Source organism: Rosa chinensis, chromosome 3, assembly GCF_002994745.2.
Source record: "Rosa chinensis cultivar Old Blush chromosome 3, RchiOBHm-V2, whole genome shotgun sequence".
In the NCBI taxonomy this organism is placed as follows: domain Eukaryota; kingdom Viridiplantae; phylum Streptophyta; class Magnoliopsida; order Rosales; family Rosaceae; genus Rosa; species Rosa chinensis.
In genome coordinates this window covers 37109469-37133896 of record NC_037090.1, presented here as the reverse complement: position 1 = coordinate 37133896, position 24428 = coordinate 37109469, and the positions used below count along the sequence as shown (strand labels likewise).

At 38.8% G+C, this 24428-nt stretch overlaps 1 protein-coding gene and 1 pseudogene across 1 annotated transcript; both read right to left on the bottom strand.

Moving 5' to 3' along the window:
- Positions 1-6514: 6514 nt before the first annotated feature.
- LOC112193108 lies at positions 6515-9346 on the bottom strand. Its single transcript, XM_024333142.2, has 4 exons — positions 8740-9346; positions 7765-8431; positions 6975-7688; positions 6515-6887 (listed from the first exon to the last, which is right to left on the bottom strand). The coding sequence occupies exons 2-4, from the start codon at positions 8392-8394 to the stop codon at positions 6789-6791; spliced, it is 1443 nt and encodes a 480-aa protein (XP_024188910.1). The 5' UTR covers positions 8395-8431; positions 8740-9346; the 3' UTR covers positions 6515-6788.
- A 1147-nt stretch (positions 9347-10493) lies between these two features.
- On the bottom strand, positions 10494-24044 carry LOC121052313 (annotated as a pseudogene).
- Between the last annotated feature and the right edge of the window lie 384 nt (positions 24045-24428).

Here is a 24428-nt window from a genome sequence, read left to right as displayed (position 1 = left end):
CCATTGGGATTGAAGTTGAACACCATGTTCCTCATGTTCACACCCAAAATGGTCTCGCATAAGCTGCCATTAAAAGACTTCAAATGGTTGCTAGAGCATTGGTTATGCGCACCAATCTCCCTGTTTCTGCTTGGGGCTATGCAATATTGCATGCAGCTGTGCTCATTCATTTGAGGCCTACTGCCACTCAACCCCTTTTATGCGTCCCAGATGGTTACTGGATATGAGCCTGATGTCTCACACTTACGCATATTTGGGTGTACAGTTTATGTGCCAATTGCACAGCCACAGCGCACCAAAATGGGTCCTCAAAGAGGATTAGGCATTTATGTTGGATATGACTCTCCAACCATTATCCGCTACTTAGAACCCTTGATAGGTGATCTATTTACCGCTAGATTTGCGGATTGTCACTTTGATGAGACAGTCTTCTTGTCGTTAGGGGGAGATAGGAACAATAATGTTCAACAGGAACGACAAGAATTGTCGTGGTCTGTCCCCATTTTGTCTCATCTTGATCCCCGAACCGCACAGTCTGAAATTGAAGTGCAGAGAATTCTCGATCTTCAGAATGTAGCAGACTCTATGCCTGATGAGTTTTCTGATATCGCTAAAGTGACAAGATTACATATACATGCTGCAAACGTGCCTACAAGGATTGATGTCCCTAAAAATCATGGACATAGCACCACCCCTAAGGGTATTGGGCATGGTGCCTCCACCACTAATACTGATGGCAATGTGGCTCAGGCCAGGCTCCCAACAAGGAAACGTGGGAGGCCCAAAGGTTCGATGGATTCTCGCCCAAGAAAGAAAGTGAGTTTGGCAAAGAAAGATCCATTAATCATCAACATAAATAACCCGTCTCATGAAGATATTCCGGATTATGGTTATGTGCAAGAGACATCATTGGGGGACGCTCCAATGTTAGAACCAATTCCAGGGAATAGGGAGATCGCCATGAATTACACTAGTGTACATGAGACGTTGAATCGAGATTCTATTATCCTTGATGATGTGTTTGCATATTCTATTGCTCAAGGAATTATAGAACACGATGATATCGAACCTCGCTCCATTGAGGAATGTCAACAAAGAGCAGACTGGCCTAAATGGAAAGCTTTGATCCAGGTTGAATTGGATTCACTAACAAAGAGACAGGTATTTGGGCCTATAACGCTGACACCCCCAAGTATAAAGCCTGTTGGCCATAAATGGGTCTTTGTTAGAAAGCGTAATGAGAAAAATGAGGTTGTTAGATACAAAGCCCACCTTGTGGTGCAAGGTTTCTCACAATGACCTGGAATCGACTGTGAGGAGACATATTCTCCTGTAATGGACGTTATAACGTTCCGCTACCTTGTCAATTTGGTAGTTTCCGAAAAACTTGACATGCAGCTTATGGATGTGGTTACAGACTTACAGCATATCTCTATGGGGATCTAGATTCAGAGATATATATGAAGGTTCCATATGGACTTCAATTACCCAAGTCAAGTGGCTCTAAATCACGGAGCGCGTTTTCAATAAGATTGAGTCACTCACTATATGGATTGAAACAATCCGGACGGATGTGGTATAACTGTCTAAGTGACTACTTGATTTGGAAGGGATATGTCAAACAATGAAATATGCCCATGCGTGTTTATAAAAATGACAAGTTCCAGATTTGCAATTGTAGCAGTTTATGTCGATGACATGAACCTAATTGGAACTCTAGATGAGTTAAAGAAAACTGCTAAGTACTTGAAATCCGAATTTGAGATGAAAGATCTTGGGAAAACACGGTTTTGCCTCAAACTAGAACTCGAGCACCGTAGTGATGGGATTATGATCCATCAGTCAGCATATACTCAAAAATTATTAAGGCGCTTTAATTAAGATAAAGCAAAGCCTGTGAGTACTCCCATGATCGGTCAAAAAAGATCAGTTTCGTCCAAGGGATGAGGACGAAGACTTATTAGAGGCTGAAGTGCCCTATCTAAGTGCAATAGGCGCATTATTGTACTTAGCTCAATGCACAAGACCGGACATCTCATTAGCAGTGAACTTGTTAGCTTGACACAGTTCTGCGCCAACACGCCGCCATTGGATTGGCATAAATACAATATTTCGATACTTGAGAGGTACGATTGATATGGGCTTGTTCTATCCCTATAGAGAGAAAAGAAATAACGGAAGTATGGGATCGGACTCCACAAGGCAAAACGCCACCTTCCGTGCTCCTCCTCCCTTCCATCAAAATGACAACGATGTCTTGATGGGTTTTGCTGATGCAGGGTATCTCTCTGACCCTCACAAAGGTCGCTCCCAAACGGGTTATGTCTTTACCATGGGAAGCACTGCGATATCTTGGAGGTCTATAAAGCAGACCCTTGTTGCTACTTCCTCAAATCATGTAGAGATTATCACTCTACATGAAGCCGTGCGAGAATGCATATGGCTAACGTCTGTAGTTAGACACATTCGAGGAACTTGTGGTTTGAAGTCTACCACAGATGAACCTACATGAATTTATGAAGATAATGCAACTTGTATTGAGAAAATGAAGTTAGGTTTCATCAAGGGTGACAACACCAAGCATATATCGCCTAAGTTCTTTTACAATCAGCAACAACAAACACTTCTAAATATTGAAGTGAATCAAATCCGTTCAGAGGATAATGTAGCGAACTTGTTTACCAAGTCGTTACCTAAATCCACCTTTAAGAAACATGTGAAGAGCATCGGATTAAGAAAGTTATCCAAACTCCCATAATTGTAAATCAGGGGGAGACCTTGACATCAGGGGGAGGTATGATGTCTACATGTTCGATCTCGAAGAGTGAAGGACGTGTTGTGCTCTTTTTGCCCTTCGACCAGGATTATTTTTGTCCCACATGGTTTTTGTTACTTGGCCAGGTTTTTAGTGAGGCAACGATCAAAACGTCATCACCGAGTTTGAGCGGCACAAGGGGGAGTGTGGAAGGATGTCGACTACTCCACATTCACGCGCGTTGTGCTCTTTTTCTCCTTCGACCAAGGTTGTTTTTTCCCACAGGGTTTTTATTACTTGGCAAGGTTTTTGACGAGACAACTTAGAAGTGCATAGCAGAGGCAACACTATTGACATGGAATATCCAAGGGGGAGTGTTGTAAATGATAATGACTATTCATGCAATAGGTATTGGTTAATTTATGCGATTGACAGACTCGTAATGTATGCGATTGACATACTTGTAATGTGCGATTGATTAGTATAGCTATTATGTATTGCCTTTTGTATACATGATGTAACCCTATTTAAACCTCATGGTGAGATGAATACAATACAATTATCCAATTCTCTACAACAATAAAAAATATATTAAATAAAATATTTCTTCTATCTCTGTAAGTAATAGAGACACCTTAAATTATCACTGGCAGTTATTGTCCATGTGGCAGTGAATAAGCAATAGAGACGAAACTTTTTATCTAAGTATATCTAATAGGTTTTAGAGACGCAACCTATAGAGACGAAAGTCTAATTTGTCACTCCTTCTATTAGAGACAAATTTAAGAATATTTTAGTCACTTTCCTCATAGTGATTTTTTATCTGCTCTGATAGCTCGTTCTCCTTCAGCTTGCTGGAGGGGTATTTAAGCTGCCCAGTCAACTCTCAAGCATGGAGTAAGGTGGCAGGTTGGTGATGGTGCTATGATCAGGATTTGGGAGGATGCATGGCTCCCTAAACCAGTTCTGTTTCATCCTATACGGTATGGCAATTCTGCCTTGGTTTCGGTTAGTGAGCTATTGCGTCATGGACAGTGGGATAGAGATTTGAATGCGGCTAATTTTGATGAGGGTGATGCATCTCTTATTCTTTCTATTCCTCTTAGCTCTAATCATGTAGCAGATAGATTGGTTTGGCATTATGATTTGAAAGGAAGGTTTACAACCAAAAGTGCCTATAAACTGGCAGTTAGTTCGTTGCACCCTAATGTTGCGGCTAGCTCTAGTTTTATGGAGTCCACTCCTATCTGGAAATGCATTTGGGCAGCCAAGATTCCAGGTAAAATTAAGGTTCACATTTGGAAAGCTTGTGCTTCAATTTTACCTACTGTTTCTCAGCTTAGAGATCGTAGAGTTCACCTCCAGGATGGTTGTTACTTATGCAATGATGCAAAGGAGTCTATTGCTCATATTAGCAGGGAGTGTGCATTTGTGAAAGACCTTTTCGTTCTATTTCCTTCTCTACAGCCAGTTATGGCGGCACCGGTGAGCTCTATTATTGATTGGTTGAGTTTCTGTCTGTCTTGCTTGTCGCATGAGGACTTTGATTTATTGCTTATGCTTATTTGGGGAGTTTGGAAGGAAAGAAATCAGAGAGTTTGGTCTGGGAAGTTTCATTCTCTAGCTCAAGTTCAATTCCAAGTGATGTCTTTTTTTCATAGCTTCAAGGCGGTTAGTATGAACAACAGAGTTAAATTGGGTAGGCAGGTCAAACCTTGGTCACCTCCTTCTGCTAGTTGGCTAAAAGCCAATGTTGATGGTGCTTTTGGCGTGAATCTGCATAGGGGAGGAATTGGTGTTGTAGTCTGTGACTCTTTGGGTGATTTTGTAGTTGGTGCTTGTTGTCGTTGTGATAATGTGACTTCTCCTTATATGGTGGAGGCTTTGGCTGGTCGTTTGGCTTTCCAGATAGCTTTAGAGTTTCATTTGTCACCTGTTACTATTGAAACTGACTGCTTACAGTTGGTCCAGGCTATTCAAGCAGAGGGTGAGGATACTTCTGTGATTGGAAGAGTTATTGATGATATCTCTCTGGCTTTGACCTCTTTGGCGGGTTCTTTCTTTTGTCATGTTTATAGGGAATCTAATAAGATTGCTCATAGGCTAGCTAGTAGTGCTCTTATTTCAGGGTTGCAAGTTTCTTGGAGTGGGGATGTCCCTCCAGCACTTGATGAAATCCTTTGTAACAATTAGTTTTCATTAATAAAGTTTGTCGTCTTTCCTTTCAAAAAAAAAATATTTTAGTCACTAATATATTTCTAGAGACGTTTTGTGGCTGTCTCTAATATATATATATATATATATATATATATTTGGTGTAGTGTCCCAATAGTAATGAACTCTATTCACCATATAATGCTCGTATTGCACCAATACGTACATATATATTTCATTTAAATACACACACACACACACACACACGTGGCCATCGACTTAGGAATGTTTCTACTACCAACTATAGTCACAGTTAAACAAATGACTCAATGACAATATGGTAACTTTGCTCGTAAATGCACATTGTGAGATTTACTCACCTTTGAATCTCGCTGCGTCTTAACACGCTAACCAAGACAAACACAAATCTCTGTAATCCGCTCAACACAAGTCTGTTAAATACTTGATCGCATACGGCCTCATCTCAGTACACGAACAACAAAGTAATTAAAGTTCGAAACCCCACTTTTTGAACTAAAACCTTGAAAGTAATGCCAATCGAGGTGGAACTTCATCTGCCACCACCCAAAATCTCCAGAATACTTCTAGGATTGATATGACAAAACTACAGGTCAATTGAACGGCCGGATCCTCACGGATCGAAAATCGAAATAATCGAAGCCGGTAAAAACCCTAACATGATCAAACGATCTCCAAAAGTTACAAATCATATATTGCAATGCTTGTATCAACAAGTAGATGATAAATGAAGCAAGAAAATGCCTCTGACATGGCCGAACGCGTCGCCACAACAGTTGCATGTGCATCACTGACCCTGTTAACAACAATGCTTGGTCATATGCCACCAACTTTGTTCCCGGAAAGTGAGGTTAAGGACTTGAGAGAAAGAAACATATTGTGTGCATATTTGTTGTGAAATCAATGGAGATTTATGTTTTCAAATGTGTTTATGTAGATGAATACTTGGTTGTGACTGGATAACCAGTAGAAAGGATGCAATTTAAATTCACCATCGGATAGGGTTTGGCTTAAACTACAAGCATACTAAAGCCCAACCCTCAATGAAGGTAGTGCAAAACAGACTTAATATCCATGTTGGTGGTTCTGTTTTGTATTAGATAACCAAGCTTTCTTCATTTCTTATTTTCATCCTTGGGCTGCCTTTTGAAGGCATCAGCGAGAGCAGAATCATCAACAAAAGACGCCGCTAACAGACCCAAAGCCGGCAACAACAACATCAAGCAAAATAAATGGAGGACGTGAATGAGATGGAAATTTTAACAAACTAAAAAGGCCAAGTTGTTTTAGGATGATGTAATGTGATCTGTACATGAGAAGCAAGTCCTATTTGAAAGGTCAGAATGATGCAAACTGATCTTGTTCATGAGAATCAAGTCCTATTTCTAAGGTCAGAAATATTGTGCTGTGGATCAACACAACACAATCCGCACCACCATTTCTAGAGAGTGAGGTGAAGTGCATCTCATATATAAGTGACTGAAAAAAAAGTGATTTCCTACTTTAAGCATATCATGGCTAGCTGATCAAGAACCATCTATAAACAAAGGTACTTGGATACGATTATAACACAACTTACCCAGTCTTAAGTTACCATAGGCAGTACAAGTTCATATTCACATAATGATGAAAGCAGAGACAGACGCACACAGACAAGTCCCGACACAATAGCAATATTCATATTCTTACAACACAATGTTACGTAACGAAAACATGACCAAAGAGTTCGCACCCAAATATGCAGACTAGTTGCTATAAATGGAAGTTGTTCTTAAAAACCAAGACGCATACTTAGAGGTACGTAGTAGCAACAAAAGCACTACCTCTTCTTAAGTAGTCCTCACTGCTCTTGCTTAACCGATGGCTCCTTTGACTTCCGTAGGAAAGCATTGGTTAGAATTGAGTCAGAAACAACAGAAGCCACCAAAAGACGCAAAGCCTGCAAAGTTGACAACAATTTATAATAAATTGATCAGCCAAGCTAATGACTTAAATTACAGTTTAAAGAAAATTTTATTCAACTCACCTCGTTCTTGCCAACATGCACAGTCCGATCCTCAATATCAGTGATATGTACCTTCAAATCATTAAGAACAGACAGTTGAAAGATTGAAGATACTGGCCTTACATCCAAATTGTCAGTTACTGTGAAAATTGCTGGTGCTTTTAAGAATCCCCTAGCCTTTCTATCCTTATCACCATGGAATTTGGGATCCACAAAGTTAACTTTGACTGAGGACTTGTTAATGGATCCATCAGCAATCAACTTACCATCAGAATAATGGTACACGGCCTCCTCAATTCCTAAAAGATTGTTCTCATAGCTGAATCCAGGAAAAAGTTTGGGATTGCATAGCAATTCCTTGTGGTAATTTGACTTAAAAAATTGCTCATCAAAATCCAGCGCACTCTTGCATAACTGATCAATACATCCTTTCCAAGGGGAATCCAGCATCTGCTTTAATATAAACCCAAGTGGAAGAGTCAAGAAACTGAAGATCAAATTAACAAAATCCTCTCGTACTTGTGCGTAGCAAACCACATTCTTTGATTTACTCACTGTGAGCCTGACAGAGATGTTTTCTTTTTTCTCATCTATCGAGGCCCCCGACATTAGAGATTCAATACATTTTCCTTCACTGAAATTCACACCACCTAATTTTGGTACAGGATTAGGCTTCAGCAGAGTTTCAGTGAAAGGCGTTTTTGATACAAATGAGCTCACAAGCAAATTCACGACCTGGAAAATACTTTAATATCAGAAATAATGGCACATGTATAGTAGTAACAGAAAAAGAGGAATACTAAAAAATTACCTGCTCGACTTCAATACTGAAAGTTAGCTCCTCAGTGGTATTGCCATTCGTGGCTCCAAGCTTGGTAAACAAGGAAATGTTATCTGCACTTACTGGGGGTATCACTTGTAAATCATCAGTAATCATAACCCTGGTTCGCTCTTTAACAAAGACCCCTCCAACTTGAGAATCTCCCTCTAAAATAAATGCTTCAGAATCCATGGTATCTGAGCAGACAGGGCAACGATAATTTGAATAATAACCTATGAACCTGGAGGAATGAGGAACTCTAGAAGGAGGGCACTTAAACAGTTTTGGCTTAGCATCGTCAATAATTTTCAATTTGAGGTTCTTGCAATCACAGTTAGCTGCACTGTGCGGAAGTAACAGCATGTCTCTACATTCAGTGGACCTGAAAACCTGCACATCAAGCTTCTCAATACTCTGATACAATTTGTTCATGCAACCTATTTCCAGTGGTGTTGAATGGTCGCGGGCAAGCCTGAAAATTTTTCCCATTGGTATGGTCAAGAAACTGAAGAGAACATCAATGAAATCATTATCGGCCTCTACAAAGATAACTCTGTTTCTCCCCTTGTCCACCAACGCCTTCAAGCTGATATTCTTCGCATCTGATACTTTTTGAGCCATGACAGATAAGATGTAAATTCAGCTTTGTTATTGTTTCCTGGTACAAATTAACTCCATGAGCAATTGTTACAAGAATAAATGTTGTTTCCTGCTTAAATTGAAGTGATGAAGATGATTGAGCTTGAAGTTAAGTTCTTACGTCAGATAAAGACTAAAACACAATAAAGAAACAAACAGGAAAAACTAATGGTTTTGAAAAAAATAAACCTCCTAAAATGTCACATGCAAATACGGAATGTTGACCCAGAAACAGAAACATTAGGACTCCTGAAAGGAGTCTTTCTAAACAATTATGAGAAATAGAGAAATACCATGCACAGAACTTTTTCTGTTTTGGGAGCTTACCAATATTGAAAACTTTACTGCTCTCCAGGCTGCAGCAGTACTTCGAGCTCTGAAACCTAGAAGAGAGAGGCTATAAGGTAGTAGTATTTTAGAGATGATCAACTCCCAGCGATAAAACTTTGTTTGCTGCAATATGCTCTGAATCACTCTCAATACAAGTTAACGAAGAAGACCATGAGTCTGGAAAGGCCCATCATCCATGTCATGGCACACCACTTTAAGCTTTTCAAAAGGGCAGTGCTTTTTCTTTTTTTTAGTGCAAAAGGGCAACTACTTAACTAAGAAGAAATTTGTGGCGTTGTAGATTTCTGATTTCTCTTAAAATATAGTAGTCGATCTGATTATTGTTTGGGTTTGGTGATCAAAGCACATTGCAATTTCTTACTACAAGTAGAACTAGGTGAAGAAAATAAATGAAATCATACAGTTAGTAGATAATTTTAGCAGGGGTTGAGCTTTGAATTTCCAAGAATGCTATACGTACAAATGTACAGAAAACACAAGACTACACCAACAGAAGACAGGGTCAGCTGAAAGCAAGAGCCACTTGGGATGCAGAATTGCATGATATGGTCCACCATTTTAGCTGTTCGAATCGAAAGGGATTCCTTAACTAGGAAGAAATTTGTGGTCCTGCTGTGACGTGCAGATTTAAAGTAAAGAAATAAAATATAACTTGCAGCCAGTTGATAGCATCTCCATAAGATTTAAAGTACCATATGTAAGATATAATTAACATAAACATGTATATATTGCACTCAATTTAAGAACACACCAACACAAGTAACATCTTAAGAACAAAAACACTGATCTGAAAAGGACATGCTTGATCTTCTCCTTTGAACAATCTGATGAAGGCAATTTCACTCATGGGGCAGAGAACTTGAGTGCTTGTAAGTGATTGTTAGAGCAGGGATCAAGGTCTATAAATAGGCATTGAGGATTAGGTGCCTCCCATAAAGGTTTCATAATCCTTTTACATTTAGGCCAACCTTATTCTTGTTCCATATGCAATTAGGTATACCTCATTAGCAAAGTAACCTCTTAAATCAGTACTGATATCAATAGGAAATGCAACACTAATCAATTAACACTAGGAATGTCTATTTGCTTGTTTTTTAAGTATGCAACTTAGTTATTGTAATACTTGACGAATATTGATAGTCCATATTAAGTCTTACACCATATACAAAACTGGTTCTGTTTTGGGAGCTTATCAATTTGAAAGTTTTACGCTTTCACAGCAAGTACGTCGAGTTCTGAAATCCAGAAGAGAAAAAAGCTACAAGGTAGTACTATTTCAGAGATGAGCAGTGATATATAAAACTTTGTTTCACTACTACAAAAAATGCATCACACAATGGTACAAAAAATGCATTCAATTATTGTTTCGATGGTGGTCAGACAATAGAAGTAAGTACACGCTGTTGTGTGAGTACTAATGAGACAACAAAATTTTATAGGGACTGTTGTGTGATTACAAGTGATTTGTTATGTGATTAACGTATTGTAATTCACTATTGTTTGTTTATTATCGATTTTTTACATGAAATATTTGCACAAATAAAATGCTCAATATATATTATATAATGAAGTACTCTAATTCAAGCGTACAATGTACCAAAAGAGCTATCATTTGTCAATCATCCATAGATTCAAGTATCCATACAATGAAACCAAAAAAGAAAGCAGCTTAATGGCTGCTGCATTCTAACAATGAAAAACAGCAACTGGTAAAATGGATGTAGCGGACAATGTTGTGAAATCTGAATGGTTCCTACAACAAGAAAACAGAACTTAATTACAGAAGCATATGCATCACACGACCCCAAGCAGTTTTATGTGACATTAGAGTGTGATACAGCAGTAAACTAAATTAGGATCTCAGAACCAATTACTTCTCCCTATTTCAAAAATCTACCTCATCCACTTGTACTGAAATCCCATCCAGTCTCAGTAGTTGAAGCCACTTCATGGTAATGAGATTAGTCACAATTGCTTTTGCTGTATCATACATTTTACATGCTAGCACTCCCCTGCAACACAAAATTGAAGAGCCCGTTCATATATTTTAGTAAAAGGAACAAAATCCCTGCAATTCCTAAATTCTGAGCATTAATTCATAGTATTGCCCATCTCCTACCCTGCTAGAAAAGACAAAACCCCACCATGCATATGAGGTCGGATTAAAATGGCAACATTACTCCTTGATAAACACACCTTTCTAATTAGTGCATTTGATTAATTATTTCATTTTCAGTTCCATCGCCCCAACCTAACAGTGCCAAATAGTTCACCATTGCCTGTGGTAGATAGCCCATCTCCCTAAACTGTAAAGTTCTAGTAATTAGATATTTAGATTACAGTAATACTTATCAATATTCCCAGCGAGACTCTTAGAATAAGGAAAACCAGTATAAAAAAGAAAAAAGTAAAAAAGAAGAAGAAACTAGGGTTGGCCTTCAGGGAAACCAAGGCTGAAACATCTTGTATTCAACCTTTAGCAATGAATTAAAAGTGAGTATAATGAAGAAATAACTACCTGGCCCACTGAAGTTGCTCCACGCCTTTTTGATAACTTACGTCTATCAGGTGCAAGAATTAAGAGACATGTGCAAAGCAAGGCATTGGAAATCTTAGTGCCTCTGTAAGAATGGAGTTTAGACAACAAAATCACCTCAACAATGTTGTTGATGTTGAAGAAAAATCGACTTAGTGTGCCTTATCAAACTAGGAGTAGCAATAGGAGAGAAGATTCTAGAATTCCTAATCTTACTCGAATTAGTATTCTTTGTAACATTAGAACATATACTTTGTAATCCCTATATATAGGGCTCCTATTCTCAATAATATGATTGACAATTCTCTCTACATTCTCTCTTGAATCTCTTTTTCCTTAAACACGTTATCAGCACGAGCTTTAACCACAAACCAAAAACCCAAAAATCTTCTTCATCACCACAGCTCCTAGCCCACACTAGCCTCACCTGTGCGCCTGCCCCTGCAGCACCTACGCGCCCCTGCACATGTATCCCTGCTGCCCTGCAGTACCACTGCACGTCTGCTGCCCCTGCAACACCAACGCACACCAACTACATCCTTCTCCTTTCCTGTGCACGTCTGTCATCTTGCAAGCCCCAAAACGTCTAGTTTAGAACCTCATATCAAAATCCTTTCTTCATCAAAGTTGTTCGTCTCTGTCTCTTCCATCTGACCTCCAAATTTCAACCTTATCGGAGCTTTTTTGAGACCGGTACACCAATCGAACTGCAAGCTGTTCAGAAGAGAATCTGTTCCGAATTTCAACAAGTAAGTTGTTTAAATTAAAGTTCCTGCTTTCCGAATTTTAATTTCTCCTTCTTGTTCTTCGGGGACTTGTAACCTCCTTTCTTCTACATCCCACCTTTCTTATAACGTGGGTTCGATTCTTTGAGAAAGCGGAATCGTGGGGATTCACGCAATTAACGAACTAAGAGCGTTCGTAAGAACTTCGGACTAAGAGCGTCCGTAAGCATCGATTTAATGAACTAAGAGTGTTCGTAAGCTACGGACTCAGAGCATTCGTGAGCATCGATTTTGACCATTCAAACATCATTGTTTCTGTCTAATCCAAATATTCTTGGAAATCTATTTCTTGGTAGCATTAAGGCTCAGAAATCTTATATTAGTTTTCGTTAAAGCATTGACTCCGAAACTAATACGTTCTTGCTTTCCTTTTCAGGATGTCGGACTTGAACAAGCTCGATTTTACTCCATTAGATTCTATGGGCACGGATACTTTCCTGTGGGCTTATGTTATTGAGCTCCACCTAATTGCCCTTGATTTATTGCCTACAATCCAGGAGTCTTATTCTAAAAGAACCACTCAAGGCCCTCAAATTGAGATAGATAATTCCAGGGCATTTACCTTGATGAAGCGCCACATGAAGATGGCCCTCCAGTTTGAGTACATGAATGAGGATAACACTTACAACCTTTGGGTTGCGCCTCGTGAACGTTTTAGTAACATTCACAATTTTCCGAACTTAGAAGCATGATGGAATAATATCCGCTTCTCTAAACTTTGAAAGAGTTATGAAATATTGTTCGGAGACTCTCTGCATCATATTATTGATGCATGATTGTGAAAAACACAAAAGAACAAATTGATTGAGAAAACCCTAACATGACCATAGGGGTCATGACGTTGAGGGTATAAGGATTGGAATCCATGGCACCACTTTTGGCCATGGTAACACTATTCCAACGCCATTGGTCCTAGGGACCATATGTATTGTGTCAATACATCTCAATCAAGAGAGCATCCTCTTCATGGTATTTTATGGAGTATCTGATCAATGGTGATCAAGATATTGAGCTATAGAAGACTTTAAATCTAGCGATGTAGACAAAATGCCACAGATTTTTATCTAGAATAGTCTTTTATTTTCCAAGAATTATGTAATGGCAATATGCATTAGTCAATGAATGACATTTTGTATTAATTCTATCTTATGTGGCACATTGAATTAAGTATGATTTCTAGGAAAGTAATTGAGATTAGTGGTACTTAAGAGAGCCTTGCTCCACCGACATCTCTCTCTACTTCCCTGGTCATATTTGATTAGAGTTACCAAATGGATAGAGTGACTACGATTTGATATTTATATTGGATTAGATTTTGGTCATGAAACTTTGATGTAATCATTGGCTATTATTAATAAAGTATCGATTTATTTTATCTCATGTCGTAGACATATTTTTTGAACTTTATTACTTCAAATATATAAGAGCCAATGGTTTTCGTGTGGAAACACATTGTGAGAGTGGACAAGAGTTCCTTTGCATCACTTCTCATGACTACAGACATAAAAGAGTCTTAGAGAAACTTATGTGTCAATCTAGTGGGTTGTACGCAACCACTATTTGAATAATTGAATCCAATCATGTTATGAGAGATGATTTATGGGATTCAGAAACATATAGGCTTTGGCACGACCGTTTGGGACATCCAGGTCGTGATATGATGATCCGTATATTAAAGACTTCGCACGGACATCCATTTTTCAGAACGAAAAGAAGTAAAAATCGGTTTTTGGACACCGAAGGAGCCCCTGGGCCTCACGGGGCCGTTCACCCCCATATCCGGTGATAGGAGCATAAATGCGACAAATATATGCGACAAATATAGTGTGAAATCCCTTACATTTTTCCTAGTTAATTCCTTGTAAAAGTCAGTTTTAACTTTGTTTTTCTTTTTAGGTTGTTCGTCAATTGATTCAAGAGAAATAGGAGCTTAAAGGGAGAAACTAAGCCATGGATCATGAAGTACCGATGTAGAGGATCAACATTGATCAACCATTTGGCCAGAAATTACAAGGGAAGTCCACGGAATTTGTTGTGCAAAACAGTTGCTGCAAAGCAGAAACTGCAGTTTCAGAATCAGCTTTCTGGGAACGGTATTGAGGAGCAATTCTTGCATCATTCCAGCTTCATCTATGCATAAAGGGCCAGCGAACCTCGAAAATATGATGTTATAATTCAACAAGAGCCAAAGAACCGGTCAGAAGTTTCAACGAGGCAGTAGGAAACCAAGAGCAAACTAGGCTTCCCGATAAGGCAGAAACTGTCAGCTTTTCACGAAGCTTTTTGGGAGATCTTTTCCGGCGATTTTCTTGGAGTTTTTCCAGAAGGTTATTGATCATTCTAGATAATATGATGTCATAGAATACGTGGGAGTCAATAACCATCCAAAAACTTGTCAAGACGAAGTCATTCCTTGTCCAAGAAGGAAGCTTCAGAGACAGAAATTGAATCCTAGTCAAAACAGGGCATTTTGGCCGAGATTCTTATTTGGACGGATTTCCAGGGCATTTTTGGAAGGTTATTGCTGCTGCAAATATTAAGGAGAGTCCTAGAATAATTCTACAAGATTACAACAAGATTACCAAGGCTTGAAAATCATTTAATGGTGTACCAATTAAAGGAATCCTCAAGCAACAAGGGAAGGTTTTAAAAGCATTGTTGAAGAAGGAAACTAGGGCTGAACTTCTCCTATATATATTGAGCTTCTGCACACGTTGAAGAGGACCACGCCTTTCACCTTCTCTTCTATCTCTCTTTCTCATTCATCCGCCATCATCTTTTTCTTTTTCTCTATTTGTTTTATTTTGGTTTTTAAAACAATGTGTAACTAACTATCTTTTTGTTAGGGGCAAGGTTTGAAGCCCCAATTATGTAGAACATATGTTTGTTTAAATCTATTTTCTTGATCTTTGGTGTGAATTGGTTGTTTATTTCTGCTTGATTGAAAACTTTTATGTGTTTATGTTCTTTGGGTCGACACTTAGGATATATGCATGTAATTGGAGCTAGGTTTAGAAAATATTTCACCTAATCGTCTTGTTTTCTAATCCACAAGTATGCAAGGCTTTGGACAAAAGCTGATGTTTTAAACAACTAGAAGAGCATGCTAGGTAGGCGTTCCACACTAGACTGCAACTCTATAATCAATCGTTTCCATGAGATCTTAATGCTTCAAATGTGTTGACACTATATGTGTTGTTGATAGGATAGCGTTCTATACCTTGATTGCATATTTGATAGGCTTAGCTATTGTGCGTTCACGTAGACTAAGTATTTAGGGAAACATTGATAAGGGACATGATCTGCTCCGACTTGTTTCTTGGTTGGTTTCTGTTCACACCTTAGTAATTGAATCTAGGTTAACTTAACATTGTTTGAAAGTAATTGGTGGTGGATTTCCAAGTCTCTAACATGTTTTCCATCTTATTTTCTCAAAACCTAAAATAAAAATTGTTTTTCTTTTATATTATCTTTTATTTTCGTTAAAGACCAAAAACCCCAAAATATTGTTCTTGTTTAGGATTGCAGAGCCCCTTTCTATCCCCTTCTGTTTCCTGCCATCTTTTTCTCTCTTTTCTAGTATTTGACTTTTTTTGTTTTGTTTAGTTTTGTTATTTGTTTTGTGCTTTAGTTAGTTTAGTTTTGTTTTCTTTTGCGTGAATTATAAAGTTACCCTCAATCCCCGGCTTGAACGATCCCTGCTTACTCTATATTGCTAACGACTACATCTTGCAGGATTAAGTTGAGCGTCTATTTTGGGCCTATCATCCGGCCATCCTTGGCCGGTGCCGCTATCCCCCTGTGGCCTCAAGGTGGTATTGAAGCCACCAAGGCTCCTTTGTCTCCAAATTTTACTTGTAAAGTCCATTCTGACTTCGTGGATCAACCAAAATCCTCATTGGTTATTTCTAAAGCTCATCATTCGTTCTGCAAAGCCTGCTCTTTAGCAAAATTAGGATCGAGACCATCCTATGCAAAGGACACTAAAGAAAATATACCATTCTTGCAAAGAATCCAAGGTGATATTTGTTGACCTATTCAACCACCATGCGGACCATTTAGATATTTTATGGTGTTGGTTGATGCATCGACATGCTGGTCACATGTCATGCTATTGTCCACTAGGAACGCTGCATTTGCTAAACTCCTAGCACAGATTATTAAGTTAAGGGCTCACCACCCTGATCATCCTATTAAGTCTATGAGATTAGACAATGCTGGGGAGTTTACATAAAAAACTTTTGATGATTATTGCATGTCCATTGGGATTGAGGTTGAACATCCAGTTCCTCATGTTCACACCCAAAATGGTCTAGCAGAAGCCACCATTAAACGACTACAAATGGTCGCTAGGGCATTGGTAATGCACACCAATCTCCCTATTTCTGCTTGGGGTTATGCAATATTGCATGCAGCTGTGCTTATTCGTCTGAGGCCCACTGCCACTCAACCCTTTTCTGCGTCCCAGATGGTGACTGGGTATAAGCCTAATGTCTCACACTTACACATATTTGGGTGTGCAGTTTATGTGCCAATTGCGCCGCCACAGTGCACCAAAATGGGTCCTCAACAACGATTAGGCATTTACGTTGGATATGATTCTCCAACGATTGTCCGCTATTTAGAACCCTTGACAGTCGATCTCTTTACTGCTAGATTTGCGGATCGTCACTTCGATGAGACAGTCTTCCCATCGTTAGGGGGAGATAAGAACATCAATGTTCAACATGAATGACAAGAATTGTCGTGGTCTGTCCCCACTCTGTCTCATCTTGATCCCCGAACAGCACAGTCCGAAATTGAAGTGCGGAAAATTCTCGATCTTCAGAATGTAGCAGAATTGGTGCCTGATACATTTCCTGATATCGCTAAAGTGACGAGATCACATATACCTGCTGCAAACATGCCTGCAATGATTGATGTCCCTAAAATTAGAAGACATGACGCCACCTCAAGTGTACATGAGTATGGCGCCAACGTCCCCACCCTTGGTGATGTTGTGGCTAGGCCTACGGCTCCTGCCAGGAAGCGCGGGAGGCCTATAGGTTCGATGGATTCTTGCCCAAAAAAGAAAGCACGTTTGGCACAAAATAATCCATTAATCATCGATGTAAATAATCCATCTCATGAGAATATTCCGGATTATGGTTATGTCCAAGAGACATCATTGGGGGACGCTCCAATGACAGAACCAATTCCAGAGAATAGAGAGATCTCCATGAATTACACTAGTATACATGAGATGATGGATAGAAATTCTATGGCAATTGATGATGCATTTGCATATCATCTTGCAAAAGGAATCATAGAATATGATGATATCGAACCTCGCTCTTTTGAAGAATGTCAACGAAGAGAGAATTGGCCTAAATGGAAAGATGCAATCCAGGCTGAATTGGATTGACTAACAAAGAGACAGGTATTTGGGCCTATAACGCAGACACCCCCAAATGTAAAACCTGTTGGCCATAAATGGGTCTTTGTTAGAAAGCGTAATGAGAAAAATGAGGTGGTACGATATAAAGTCCGCCTCGTGGCGCAAGGTTTCTCACAACGCCCTGGAATCGACTACGAGGAGACATATTCTCCTGTAATGGACGTTATAACGTTCCGCTACCTTGTCAGTTTGGTAGTTTCCGAAAAACTTGACATGCAGCTTATGGATGTGGTTACAGCATATCTCTAAGGGGATCTAGATTCAGAGATATATATGAAGGTTCCAGATGGACTTCAATTACCCAAATCAAGTGGCTCTAAACCACGGAGCGCGTTTTCAATAAGATTAAAACACTCACTATATGGATTAAAACAATCCGGACGGATGTGGTATAACCGTTTAAGTGACTACTTGATTGGGAAGGGATATATTAATAATGAAATATGCCCATGCGTGTTCATTAAAAGAACAAGTTCCGGATTTGCAATCGTAGTAGTTTATGTCGATGACATGAACCTAATTGGAACTCTAGATGAGTTAAAGGAAACTGCTAAATACTTGAAATCCAAATTTGAGATGAAAGATCTTCGGAAGACACGGTTTTGTCTCGGTTTAGAACTCGAGCACCGTAGTGATGGAATTTTGATCCATCAGTCTGCATACACTTATAAAATCCTAAGGCGCTTTAATGAAGATAAAGCAAAGCCTGTGAGTACTCCCATGATCGGTCGTAGTCTTGAGCCCGGAAAAGATCCGTTTCGTCCAAAGGATGAGGACGAAGAACCATTAGAGGCTGAAGTGCCCTATTTAAGTGTAATAGGTGCATTATTATACCTAGCTCAATGCACAAGATCAGATATCTCATTCACAGTGAACTTGTTAGCTCGACATAGCTTTGCGCCAACACGCCGCCATTGGATTGGTGTAAAGACAATCTTTCGATACCTAAGAGGTACGATTGATATGGGCCTATTTTATCCCTACAGAGAGAAGAAGAATGACGGAAGAATGGGATCGGACCCCACTAGGCATAAAGCCACCGTCCACCATGATAAAGTGGCCGGCCATATTGCCGCCAACGCCGCCACCACCACTAAGGGTGGCCGGCCTCACCCTATCCCCCTCCATCAAAACGACAATGATGTTTTGATGGGTTTTGCTGATGCAGGGTACCTCTCTGACCCTCATAAAGATCGCTCCCAAACGGGTTATGTCTTTACCATGGGAAGCACTGCGATATCTTAGAGGTCTACAAAACAGACCCTAGTTGCTAGTTCCTCAAATCATGCAGAGATTATTACTCTACATGAAGCTGTGCGTGAGTGCATATGGCTAAGGTCTATAATTAGACATATTCAAGAAAGTTGTGGTTTGAAGTCTACCACGGATGAACCTACATGCATTTATGAGGATAATGCAGCTTGTATTGAACAAATGAAGTTAGGTTTCATCAAGGGCGACAACACCAAGCATATATCGCCTAAATTCTTTTATAATCAGCAACAACAATCACTTCTAAAGATTGAAGTGAATCAAATCCGATCAGAAGATAATGTAGCGGACTTATTCACTAAGTCGTTACCTAAATCCACATTTGAGAAACATGTGAAGAGCATCGGATTGAGAAAGTTATCCGAACTCCCATGATTGTAGCAATCAGGGGGAGATGTCGACAGCAGGGGGAGTTATGATGTCTACATGTTCAATCTCGAAAAGTGAAGGACGTGTTGTGCTCTTTTTGTCCTTCGACCAGGGTTATTTTTGTCCCACAGGGTTTTTGTTACCTGGCAAGGTTTTTAATGAGGCAACGGATGAAGCGTCACCACCAAGTTTGAGCGGCACAAGGGGGAGTGTTGAAGGAAAATCGACTTACTGTGCCTTATCAAACTAGGAGTAGCAATAGGAGAGAAGGTTCTAGAATTCCTAATCCTACTCGAATTAGTATTCCTTATAACATTAGAACATGTACTTTGTAATCCCTATATATAAGGCTCCTATTCTCAATAATATGATTGACAATTCTCTCTACATTCTCTCTCAAATCTCTTTTTCCTTAAACAGTTGAAAGATACCAAAATCCCAAAAACATGGAAAAGCATGACACAAGTCTAAAAGTTACCTTATATGTTAATGCATGCCTTAGAGTATTTGGTAAATGCTTATCTGCTTTGAATGCAAGTTTTCAGAGAATCAAATGGCATAATATAACAGATGAGCCGAATATGTGTGTGTGTGTGTGTGTGTGTGGTACACACATATATATAGATAGGAGAGCACAAATATTACAGTGGGTATTATTACCTAATAATATGTGAGATAGCCATGCTAGCATCATCAACTGTGACACAAAAATTGTATACCGGTTGCCCGTTGCTTCTCATAATTACAAAATCTCCAAGAGTGTCCAAGTTCCAATTGACCTTCAAGATACTATAAAAAGTTAACAACCTGGAAAACTAGTTACATATTTGATGGTGGTTGTAGTGAATTGGTGAATACTTAAATTTGTAAGCAGCACACTTTACCCTACTTGGGGTTTCTATGCCCCCCAATATATGTATAATATTCATATATCTAAATAATGAACTACACTTACCTCCCCTCTAATGAGATCATTGATTTTCAGACTTCCTTCCTTTGGAACACAAAACCTATATGTGTAAGGACTTCCTTTTTCCAGTCTTCTTGTACTTCTACATCAGTTGCATTGGCGCACTTTCCTGAGTATACAGGAGGCAGTTGCTTCAGCTTTGCAATCTCCTTCATTTTTTCTAGTTCCTGGAGAGCATAAGGTTAGGAATGCAGAATTACAACAGTTTTTCGCTTACAACAAATAGCAATGCAAAATGAACAAATAACAGGACTCATTACACTGCTAAAAAACCGCAGAGAAAACATGAAACAGTTTGTTTATTGGTCATTTGCACACATAAAATTGACAAATGAATGGTGTTCAAATCAACCTAATTTTGTTTAGCCAATGAAAGTAAAAATTACAAAATTGATTGAAATAAGAGGAAAATTAGGAAAAACAAATTCCCCAAGGTTTCATGACACAGTATGCATCTAATAATACGAGGAAGGGCAAATCTCCTATTTATATCCATTCTAAAACCTACTACAATCACAACTTTTCTTTAAGAGTAAGAGGTGATTAACAAAAATCACCTCACTAGAGCAAAAGCAGCAAAAACATAACCACACTCTAAAAGCTTCTCAGCATATTGCTTGTACAAAGAATTTCTTTCTGATTGCCGATATGACCCATAATCTCCATTCACACTAGGACCTGCAGCATTCACCACAAATGAAAAAACCCAGTTGGACACTTGACAAGATAGACCAAATGCACCAAGAGTAACTGGAATAAACATTACCAAATGCACCAAAGTCAAAACTTTACCTCAGCACCACCTCAGACTAACCCATTATACAAAGTCATTGCAAAGGTTGCAGCCTCCTTGGACTCCTTAGTAGACCTCTCCAAATCAGTGTCTTCAATTCTAAAAACAAACTTCCCTTCATTGGACCTGAACCCAACTCATACGCTTAATACTTAAAGCCCCAAATTCATCTTTGGATTGAAAAGAACACAAATAAGATTAGGAACCTGGCAAAGAGGTAATTGAAGAGGGTAGTTCTGGCTCCACCAACGTGGAGATTCCCAGTAGGAGAAGTAGCAAAGCGGACACGAACTTGGTCTTGGGCTGAAGAAGCCGAGACTGAAAAGGTCGTCCTTCCATTAAAGAGTGAGAGCCCAGAAATGGAGGGAAAAAATGTGGAAAAGATGTGAATTTGATTCTCATCCTGAGCATTGCGACCAGGGTCGCCATTGCTATTGCTTTCTGGGAATTGGGTGTTTTGAGTTTTTGATCAGAGACTATTAGAGAGTTGAAAAGACTGTATAGGAAAGCTTGGAGTATTTTGCAATACGGGCTAGAGTTGTTGAAACTTCCGGCAGATTCTCTTTGTCTTCTTCAGGCTCCTCTTTAGCCTCTTTTTCAGCTTCAGCCTCCTCTTTACCCTTACGATTCTTCTCTGCAACAAATCAACTACAACACACAGATAAGCACTACTACAAAAATTGAATCAGACGACGGCTAAAAACCGTCGTCTGATATGGTGGTAAACCGTCATATATCGAGAGGCCGTTTGATGAAGATCGATTATAGGAAACCGTCGTGTGAAGGGATCGGTAGCATGTCGACAGCATTAGCTATTATGTGACTGTTATTCAGACAACAGGCAGATTTAGCAGTTGTCGTGTGATTCCGATTTACAGGTTGCTTTATTTTGTGCCCGTTGTGTGAGTTTAAGTCACACAACGCTCTTTACAAGGCAGTTGTTATCTGTTTTGAATTCAGACGACGTTTGTTTATTTTTGTGCGCGTTGTGGGACTTTTATTCACACCACTCTTTTTGTTTGTAAGGATTCATTGTCTGTTTTGAACTCAGATGATAGAAAATTAGCTAGATGTAGGCTTTCACACGACAGTTCCAAAATCAGTAATTACCAAATGAACAGTAATTAGATTAATATATATATATATATATATATATATATCAATCTAATATTGTTATAACCCACATAATTGTACCTAAATGGATTACACAATGCAAAATAAGGAGCATCTGTATATGCTACTCCAATAGCAAAATAAGGAGCACATCTATATATGCTACTCCAATAGCAAAATAAGTGAAGAAATTAATGTACTTTAAATCATCACTTCAGACCACAAAAACACATTTCTTGCCTATTTCACTTCAGAGGTTCTAGGCCATGAGCAACTGCAGACTTTACAACTTGAGGATGTTCTTGAGCACATAATTTGCGAGCTCATTACGCACTTCATCAATTTTCACTTGACTCATACATGGTTAGCTCTCCTACCCCATTGTAATAGTTTAAAAATCAAAAATTAAACTCTTGTCATGCCATTTGATAAACTGAAACAATAGTGCGTACTACTTTGAAAACTAACAGCAAACCTACAGACTTTGTCATTTCAAAATAGCAAACTAACAGCAAACTCAGTTACCTTTTCTGAAAAACCCAAGTTTGTATCATGTATGATGTCCCTCATATATCTCATCACAAAATAGCCACACTGTTTGTCGTTTGGCTGTGACGGAATACCCTACAAAAATACACAACATGCACCATCAATCAACAACATACATATACTACTCCTTATTGACTGATTTATTATTCAAAAGAAAATGAATATATCAAACACATACTGCGCGCCATGTTCTTCCATTGAGGAAAACCTCGTCCTTTCTTGTTGCGGTCCGCTCTAAACATTGATATGGCACTATATATAAGCAAATCAACATTAGAAAAGACCAACAATGTATAAGGTGACTAACAATAGAAAGGACCAACATAGTTGAACAAACTTCCGGTGAAAAGTCAGTTATGAACAACTTACGTGTCAAAAATATCTTTCCATTCTCCATTACCCCTAAGGCGTCTTTTTAACGGATCCATGAAATAGACAATGTCATTGTCCGGATCAATCACAGTCAATGTCCAATGAGCACTACAGTTCATTAAAATCATTTTAGGAAAATATCCATGTGCATGTAAAAGCGGCAAATATATGAATAATAAAGCTTTGGTTTAAACATATACATAGGATGCATTGTAAGGCAACAAGAAAATCTGATTTGGAGAAGCACTTATCAGGCGCTCTTTTATACTTCGGGACCTCGTTGTTGCACTCCCAAATCCTATCTCACCAGTCAATGCTGGGTCAACGAAATCAACCATGTCTAGCATTTTGGACTCTTTTAGCACATCATGTAATTACCTAAAGCACAGGGAACATGCATATATCACATACTAATGAATAACCAAAAAAGGTTCTAAACTTCATGTTAATAACATAAATTTACCTCATGTACAGCACTATGAGGAATCCTGTTACTTCTGCCATGTTTGCAAGCCTTTTAACATCCAAGCCAAGTAGATAGCTCTTAGCATTAATACCAAATACATGATCTTCTTTATAAAAGAAAACAGCTTTCTGATCTTTGAATCCTTCTTTTCCCCACTCATATAACTTCTGCAATGCGGCTGGCAAGCTTGATTCAAGTGGCTGCAAGTCAAACTCTTCTTCTACATCTTGCGCAAAATGATTCCTTTTCTGCTTCCTACTTGCTTTACCACTTGTTTTTTTCTAAATGAACAAACAGGATAGTTACCAACGGGAAAATCCTCACAATATCAAAATAAAAACTCTTGTTCATATACAAAGATATGTACCTTTTCATCAAATATTATCAGTTTTTTTGGCCACATTACCCAGCTCCCCATAGCTTGCTTTACTGTTGTTATCTCATCTTCTACAACAAATGGAATCACAGCCTTTTCCTCCAAAGCAGCATAAACAGAAACAAGTAATCTGTCATCTCTCAATGGAGTCCCATGACAAACTTCTAATGGACCATCGCTTGTCATAACCGTAGCAAGAGCAACAATATGGTCAGTTGAACCCAATGCTAACTTAACTTGCATTTTTTCTCAGTAGGATTTACATATACCAACAATAAGTAAATAATAATACACATAGTAATGTATAGCACACTGATATGCAGAAACTCGTGCAACAATAAAAGAACAATCTGTTTTGAGAATCAGTGGTCAATCTACAGATTTTGGGCAGCTACACAATTCAACATATCAACTATAATCAAAACTCAGCCTATAAATTATTGAATTCCAAAATTGAATCACACAAAGATGCAACTAGAACAATATGTAAATAATAATGCAGCTAAATGTACCTTTGTTCTTTGATCAAGCAAGGTCAAATCCACCGATTCTATTTCCTCTTTATCATTTATCACCCCATCAATATGCACCTGATTCTTCTCGGCATTATCTGCATGGGCAACTTCT

What these genes read in the sequence shown, in the direction of transcription:
- LOC112193108 (XM_024333142.2), bottom strand. Translation starts at nt 8,394, where the DNA reads ATGGCTCAAAAAGTATCAGATGCGAAGAATATCAGCTTGAAGGCGTTG. An exon ending in TCAGTATTGAAGTCGAGCAG is followed by an intron (nt 7,689 to 7,764) that starts GTAATTTTTTAG and finishes AGTATTTTCCAG; the next exon opens with GTCGTGAATTTGCTTGTGAG. An exon ending in TGCATGTTGGCAAGAACGAG is followed by an intron (nt 6,888 to 6,974) that starts GTGAGTTGAATA and finishes TCAACTTTGCAG; the next exon opens with GCTTTGCGTCTTTTGGTGGC.